Source organism: Agrilus planipennis, unplaced genomic scaffold (genome assembly GCF_000699045.2).
Source record: "Agrilus planipennis isolate EAB-ADULT unplaced genomic scaffold, Apla_2.0 scaffold306, whole genome shotgun sequence".
NCBI classification, from domain to species: domain Eukaryota; kingdom Metazoa; phylum Arthropoda; class Insecta; order Coleoptera; family Buprestidae; genus Agrilus; species Agrilus planipennis.
Genome location: NW_020439162.1, coordinates 108,597 through 117,580, shown reverse-complemented (window position 1 = coordinate 117,580; position 8,984 = coordinate 108,597). Strand labels below are relative to the sequence as shown.

Below are 8,984 nucleotides of genomic sequence, written 5' to 3'. Positions count from 1 at the left end.
TGTATTTACTTCAGCATTACAGAAAAAGCCGTAATTATTGTTACGCAATTGGTTAAATTAGTTACCACTTCCGATTATTCATTCGCGCGTCTAAATGGAGATCAGGATTTTTCCGCGTCATTCAAAAGACAAACCGATATAATTTGATTTCCCTAATAGGCTATTACTTTATTCATTTGATAGCTTATAGACCACTAAAATTAATGAAACGAGGATATTTTTGAAAAAGGCAAAATTAGAAAGCTATTGAATAATGTATACAATTAAAAAGAAATACTTGGTAACGACAACACTCAATTCGCGAGTTTTGTCTTCCTTACCCTAACCTTATGATCCATCCGTACTACTCGGCCAACGTTGCTTCTTGCAAGTTACTTTCAGAGAAAAGGATCATATTGCCATATTTAAACATGCAAATAGAAGTTATGCGATCAAACGCGTAGCAGTATTTACGACTACTTCTGTAACGCTGAGACAAATGCAATACGCTCATCGTGGCACTGTCCACATTACTAAAAGTTTTATCAATATTATTTTACTTTTCTAAAAATTGACTATTTAACAACATATTTATTTACTGATAGAAGGAAAGAAACAATTGTGTGTGTCAGCTCCGCGTGACTGGAGTTTACTCCTTAAAAACGATTATCTTAAAATATCTATAATAGGCAAAGGAATAAATGAATTTATTTATTCATATATTTATTCAAATTAATTTGATAAATATATTAATTGAAACTTTTGCATCTTTCTTTTGCGTATAATATACCCACGCACGTTGCGATTACAACCCTGAATATGTAAACATGAATTATGTAACCTACTTAATAATGTACGTGTTCATCGGATTTTTTTTTAGCATCACTTCAATATATTTCTTCCATATCTTACAATATTTTATTAACTTTATTCACTTCACTTTATGTGTAAGTACAAATATCAATAGATATAAATAATAAAAATAAAACTTTAAATCATTCACACTCCACAAATTGACGTTTGATATTTAACATGTATACTGAATGCTATGGTGAGAAAGAAAGAGAAAGTAAATGTGCATTTGGGACTGAGGAGCAAGGAGATGCGCGAGTATATTGCGCAGAGGAAATATGACCCTTCACTTTTTGTTAATGTGCGCTATATATGAAACGATTCTTAAGGAGTAAACTCCAATAAACTGCAAAAAGAGAATTAGAAATTACGTTTTCCATTAAATACTTCAGTGAAGGCACCTGTATAAATTCCCTATATAGTATAAAACACGTCGTATTTTTCAAAAGATGATGCCACCCTTTGATAAAAGTTTCTCCATGTTCAGTTGTTACATTCTAATGACCTAATAAGTCAGCAAAAGGTAAATATCATTATTATTAGGCCCTCCTTTCCTTGGACTACAGCTTTTCTGATTTGTACTCGTAACTTTTAAACTTGAACGAAAAAAAGAAAAGAAATTTTGAAACATCCTAATATATATATGCTTACTTACTATTAACAGGCATTCCTTACATTTGTTGAATTCATTCTGATAAATCCTGGATTAAATAGCTGTTAACATCATTTATAAAACCGTTCCATAACTCACTGGAAGCGTGCTTAATAAACATTAAGTAAAATTTATTGTCTACTTCAGTCGATTATCCATGACATTTGTAGATTACCATTTTAAGCAAACATCTGCCACTAATCGCTAAATGTGTCTAATTACGATCTTGTAACGTTTGCTAAAATACTTTAGCATGTGTACCGACCCATAAAATGATTCACCTATTTGTATTTCAGGATTTACAAAAAAACTCGAGCGTTTCGTACAAACTTTAATATATTGTAATGTTCGTGGGTTTAACAAATTAAATTTTAAGAAGAAAACTATTTATTTACACTAATTACTATTAAACTTAAAAACACTATTAAATTATTATTGCTTCGGTAATTATTCTATTTATTTACAGTACTGTTACTATTCACTGTCCTATTTATTTAACTTCTATTACTTTCAATTTATCTCTTGATTCACCTCTGCAACGGTCAATTTATTTCTACTCCTCACTTCTACTACGGTCAATTTATTTCTACTCTTCACTTCTACAACGGTCAATTTATTTCTACTCTCCGTCGGCAATCGTCTCTTCCTTTTTATACTCCCTTGCCTCCTTTCGGGAACGTTCTACAGCAGTCCAGAGAAGTCTCGTTTTCTTTGAACGGTTTAATTGCTTTCCCGAAACGCAGGTACGACACACACGTCTACAGATACGGCGCACATGAAGAAAAGCGCCCGCGGCTAGTCGGCGAATCGATAAGCCGCTCACACACACGTATGCCCGATCGCACACAATCACGCTCGCGGTCGCTACAATACCTATCATTTCAGTGCATAAATAATTCATTTTATAGCTGATAACATTCAACTCGAAATCAAATACAGCTGTTCGTGAAGCTTCTGGAAGCTACTGGATTCCGTCGGTGTTCTTACAGAAGGAGAAGGAACAATCCTAGACCAAGTGCAAATGGGATGCTAATGAAGAAGAAATCCAACACGAATGCTGCTAATTACCAGCTGATTGAATGCGGCGTCGAACTACCGCATTTCCCTGCGTAATCCTACCAGGACCGGACTAACCTTTATCTGTATTTTCAAATACGTCTTTCTCGAAAATGGAAAACTTTCGGACCACCAAAAATTTACTTAATTTTTTTGTTTTATAGTGCTATATCGCCTGTTGCAAGCTTGTTTCATATTTCAGAATGTATTACCTGTATTGATTTTTTGGTTATGATTGTTTTGGAGCGTTGAGAGTCAAACTTTAGTGTGTAACTAAAGGCAATGTTTAAATGATTATTATATTGATTTAAACCGGCTAATTAAACATATAGGTACAGACCGCACAGTTACATATTTTATTTAAATAGAAGTAACTATAACTTCTTTGAGCATAAAGGTTACAATTTTAATCTGTAGTCCCTAATTCTTATTTGCGCCACTAACAATGCTTTTATGGTGCTAATCTTATGATAGATAAAATAGAGTAAGTACCAGTTTCGTTTTGCAATGGAGACAGATTGGTCGGTTAATGAATTAATTTGTAAATGTCACTGTCATATTCTTGCATTATAAATATTACGACCTTGTCGAAAACTTACTTTAAAAAAAGATCAGTACCTATAGTAAAAATATCTTCGTAATATGTTTTAATTACTTCTCTAATCTTCTGTGAATAAATTCCATACAAGTATTCAAGTATTAAATACAAAACTACATCTATTAAGTAAGTAATTACAGGCAAATAAAATAGACTATTGTGACCTTTCTTGCATAAGTTGGTCTGTAATACAGTTCAGGGAATAATAGCTGTGGTGTTGGCATTTTCTATTAAGACGTTTTAATTCCGTTCTTGTAAAATTGATTTGCTTTTTGCCACACTTAGTAACGTTGAACAGCAAATTTTCTCGTAAATGTATGGATTTAGACGCAATGGTCCTCCGACTATTTTGTCTTGTAGACCAAGTGCCAATTTTTTTTGTCTTTGGATAAACGACTTCGCCTTTGTTGTTGTTGATTTATGCTTTAAAAATGTTTACTTCGTATGTAATTTACAATAATGTCTATTACAATAAAGAATTATGTAAGTGCATACAGGTAGGTACTATCTGTGTTATGTGAATTATTTCATTTATGGAAAACCAAACATTCTGTTGCAATTTGCTTAAATGTGGCCCATTCCCGTGGACCCCTAGTTACATTTCATGTTCTCACAATTTTTTTTTTTTCGATAACTTGGATTTTATAGTTCGGGGTCAATCTCTTGGCCCTAGGGAATCTCTGTTGTATTGAAGTTAAACTTTTTTTGGCGCGTTGAGAGTAAAGCTTTAGTAAACAGTAGATGTGCGCGCGCAACATGCAACGGAAGTATACACAGGCGACAGAAGTTGTCAGTTAGCGAGAACGTGACGCAGTAATGGCAGCACTGCACAATGATATTATTTAAATACGTAATCGAAAACGTTGTTTAAATAAAGACATAATAAATTTTCATCATGTATACACTGTCTAAAAAAAGTAAATAGAAGTACAGCTTTTATCGCGCGTATACACTATGTCTGATCAATGCTCCGGAAAAGTTAAGGGAGAAGAAGGTACATAAAAAAGAAATAGAATGAACCATATCGCACCACCCAGTGACATGCACTAGCACTAGGGTAATGACCGTATCGAAAGCCCCAACTGCTGGATCACCTAGTCTACACGGGCGTCGCTCCGTTCCGTACGCGAACACTGGACAGGGGAGGAATGCACTTTCGAATATTTCATATGGCGACAGTAAAGATATAAGTAGTAAAAATAAGGGAGGTATGACGTAATTCGATAATGGTACGAATATGAGGAATTTTTCCTTAAAATCCTCCGTACTTATCACGCGGAATCCCTGTTTGCCTTGCAATGATTCGGGATTGTTTTGTATCAATTGTGAAACGATTTCGTCAGTACCGACTTGTCGTCTTTGATGGCTTTCACCCCCTTGGCGACTACTGTGTGATGCCGCTAATTCATTGCCATTGTACTGTACATATGTGGCCATATATTCGAAAAATGCGTGCGAAAATTGTTTTTTGCTTGATATTTTAAAGATAAACTTAGTTTTGTATTTTGTGGTAATAGCAGTAGGTAACTTTTGCTAATCACAAGGTAACTGCGGATTGCAGACTATACTAATCGTCATCACGTGCAACTGACCTGTTTGCGTACCAGCTGTTGCGAAGGTCACGAGTAGGTATGTGTGTTTCGTCACTTGACGTTTGCGATAACGACGGACTACAAGATAAGCGGCTGCCAACCTAGCGAGTGTTTTAAATATTGACGCTTCGTTAGCTAGGGTACTTTTTATGTACAGTTTTTACACCCCTACACTGTTGTGCTTTTACGCGATGCAGTCTACACACTACAGTGCCTTCAGATGTTTTGGTTTTCAAATATTCCAAATACTGACAAGACACTTTTTTTAGTGTATCAGTAGATATACGCAGAACTTCATCATGAATATTCCCAAGGTTCTTTCTCAACCACGATCACTCATCCATTCACACTGTTCCTAGATCAGACTGAAGAGGATCTTCCTCTCTCGCAAACCCTTTCCACTACCAAATCAGTGGATTGTAGGATTATCCGCGCACCAGCATTAACTGACATTAAAAATAAACGCAATAAAGTCTTTTTTGCTTCAAATTTAATTGAAATCCTAACAAATATTACAAATGCAAATGTGAGTTTGCTTGTTTGTTTGTTTATTTATTACTCAACCGATCATCATAAAACTTTGTACATACATTGTCAAGGAACATGGGGTATTTTTCATCCAGAAAAGTGATACTGCTCCCAAAGGATAGAAAAGTTAGTTTCATGTAGTCGATTTCACGCCTTAGGTACCAATCACTTTTATCCAGAAAAATAATACTGTTCTCGAGGAATAGAGAAATTAGTTTTATGTGGTCGATTTTACGCCTAAATTTAACGACATTTACGTTTATTAAGGCCATTACAAGGCCTATTTAAAAGATTAGCAAACGCTCTTAGTAGATAAATACATAGCTTCTACAAGAAATTTATCCATTTATCGTAAAATAAAAATTATGTTTTGTGGGAAAAATAAATTGCTATACTATCTAGAAAATAGGTGAATTATTCAAAACTAAAATCTTAGTTGGTTTTCGAATTTACTAGTGATTGCACCCGAAATAATTCTAGAACGTCACCCCCTAGAGTTAAGGTATGTTTGATTGATAATACGGTCATTTTAAGAAAAACATTCAAAAAAGGAAAATAGATAACATTCATCCTGAACTAACTGAATAATAATTTTAAAATATATGCAGAGCTTGTAAATTGATATTACAGGAAGGGTTTCTGTGGTTCTTGTTTGAATGGAATTGCTAGACGGTCATACGATGTACTTCAAATTAACACAAAACTAAAAATATCAACAAACACTCATCTTCTTCGTTAAACTGGGGATGCCACAGACGTATAAATTTAGTTTTATTATTATTATTTGATTTTATCTTTTTCAGCTTCCGAGATCGTAAAGGTTAACGTTAATGTCTTATTGAAATGTGTAACTCTAATAAATTAAATTATTCACGGAATATCGCATGCACATACTTATTGATGTGTACACCTTCTTAAGCAATCTATTTTTAGAATGGCAAATGTAACTGTCTGATTCGCAAAGTTACATCTGTCTGTGTTCCGTAGGTAGGTGTTCTGCTGCTCTGCAGATGGGATTTGTATTTGGATTACCTTCATGATACACACTTGTTGATGCTACCGGAATCGCCTTTGCCCTTGTCCACGAATTCTTTTGTTAGGTGCAGTGTTACGAAACATTCTGACGATGGTGGAGATGATGATGATGCGATAAAAAATTTCGTCGTAAAATTATTCGGATTTTTTTAATAGTAGGGGGTTATCTGTTGAGTATATTCGTTGTCATTAAATATATAAATACCATGTGATGCTCATTGGGGCATCGCAGTCAACACATCACTGACATTAAAACAAGATCTCAAACATCTACTATTACCTACTAACAATGAACTTCAACGTGATACTGGTAAGTCAATAAGAACAGCTGAAAGTTGTATTTGTAATTAGACAAAAATTTTAATTGGGTTATAAAATAGAGAAACGGATTTAGATTGTATTTATCTTAATAACGTTTCGTAGATATATTTTTCAATTTTTTATAGGTAGAGGGTGTGTAAATACTAACGATAAAAAGATAAACGGCTGAAAAATTANTAAACATGGCAAACAAAGATTTAAGTAAACTAAAAGTTCATTTTTAATTAGTTTTAATGAAGCTTTATTCCTGTTGTCCTGCCACTTTGCGTTCATAACAGAGAATACTCTTTCTGTAAATGCTGAAGTGACCGGAACGGACAGCAAAAGTGATACTACTTTGAACAGATTCGGGAAGTCAAGTTGTTCCGTAAATATGTCTTATCATTTTTCTGTGCAATATTATTGATATAAAAGTACTCTAAATTTCGAATAATCGCTTAAAAAATTACAATGTTGGCCTTAAATAAAGTATTTTTGCGTACTTTATGTGTCTTGTAAAGTATAACGTACGTACAGTCGAAATAGAGTACAATACTTTATAATAAAGAACGGGTGGCAACCCTAGTTATAACGCCGACACTGATTTTTGCATACCTAAGCAACGTCTAACTGCTGCACCGCTTACTATTATTAGGTTATCTCTTCGTTTTTTCTGACTTTTCCTGACTTAACAAGAGCGTGTTCAAAACGCAGCAAATGGCCCAAGTGGAAATTGAAATTGAAGATACGTCAATTCTCATGGAAAATTTAATGCGCACTTTGTCAATTTTGATTGTCCCAACTACGTCAAATATTTTCAGTAGGTACAGTATCTAGGTACTTGTTCTTGTTGAAAGTATTACTCCATGCTGATCAGCAGTAGTGTCTACTAATAAATAAACAGGGTACCCGGTAAATAGTATCCAAACAAAAACTGATCACACTACATGTTGTTGGGCTAAATACTTACTGATAAAAATCACGAGAATCAAAAAAATTTTTAAAATGTGGGACAGTTTTCGAACATTTGCTGGTGGAATTGTTTTTGCAATACATCTAATTTCTAGGCAAAGCTTCTCTGAGCAATAATAAGACCTCAAGGGACTTGATTCGAACATATGTACCTTACCTTGACTATAAATCCACTTTAAAATTGACTATGAAATAGTCTTGAAAACAAAATTAATATATTAATCTAAAAATTCATTTTTGAATTTTTTACCCACTACACGCCATCACAAATTAATGAGGGAAAAATTGTTGCTGTTGTCACCTCTCATAGTTTATAAATAAATAAACCAAATGCAATTTTAGAATGTGCTTATTTTTTTTTTGATCAAAGAGTGAAGGAAAACACAAAACTGATGCACTTTTATGCAGTTTCTGTGGCCAGAAGGTTATCTGTTCAAAGTGTCTATAGTTGGAGCGTTCAAAATTGACATCGCAATAAAACTGTCGTATTTACTTCTTCTTTCAACTTACTAATTAGACTAGTAGTCCAGTCGGTAGAGAATTTTCCCGACATAAATTTGTAACCGGACGGGAGTTGTTTCATGTTGTAGACGGGGAAAAGTTGAACATCCCTGTATATTTTTAAACTTCGAAAAAGTGTGCGTTAACGAATGGGGGAGGTCCAAAGTTGCCAAAAACCAGGTTTTTAGATTTAGAAATTAAGAAATTAAAAACCTTCAATTTGAGCCTCGGTACGATCAATTGTGTCAATTGGTTATTACACAAATCCCAAAAAATCATCAAAAATTGTCATTTCTTGTATATTGATTGTTTATTGCAAAAACGACGTTTTTAGTGATTTTATCACATTGAAATGAAGGTTTTTAAATTTGGAATCGAACTAGTTTCTGTGTGCGTAAATCGGTTAATTTGTTAGTGAGATATTGTTAATTGTTTATCCCAACAGACATGAATAGTTATTGGCGTAACTTTTTTTTGAGCAAACATTTTCAGTTGCACGTAGGTTCAATCTCTTTGCAAAGGTGGAGTTAGAGGCATATCAAAAAATTCATTTTTATCCCCTTATTTATTGCTGTAAATAAGGGGGTCATTTTTCATTATAAACAATTAGAGCTGGAGCGACTCCTACGTAACGTACGAATTTTTAACCGAGGAATATGAAAGGGTGACTTCGAAACAAACATTAAAAGAGCAAACCGAATCTCCTACGACCAGTAGGAATCGAGTTAACACTTTTTCTTTTAACTATTAAATAATGAATTTGGGGGCATTTGATAGAGAAATCTTTATATTTTGTAGTATCGTTTTTAAAAAAGTGGTAATTTTTTTGTTATTGCTAAAAGACCTTTCTAAAGTGATCAGTAATTCCTGACGACGGGACGTAGTTAGCGGTGAGAATAAAACATTGCAGGCTGGCGCG

At 33.9% G+C, this 8,984-nt stretch overlaps 1 protein-coding gene across 1 annotated transcript in view; it reads left to right on the top strand.

Moving 5' to 3' along the window:
* Nucleotides 1-6,392: 6,392 nt before the first annotated feature.
* The window catches only part of LOC108742132 (endocuticle structural glycoprotein ABD-4-like), a 9,486-nt gene continuing 6,894 nt past the window's right edge, over nucleotides 6,393-8,984 (top strand). The window contains exon 1 of the mRNA XM_018477189.1: nucleotides 6,393-6,602. Coding sequence (XP_018332691.1) covers nucleotides 6,582-6,602 — 21 coding nt within the window. The 5' untranslated portion in view covers nucleotides 6,393-6,581. The remainder of the gene's footprint in view (nucleotides 6,603-8,984) is intronic.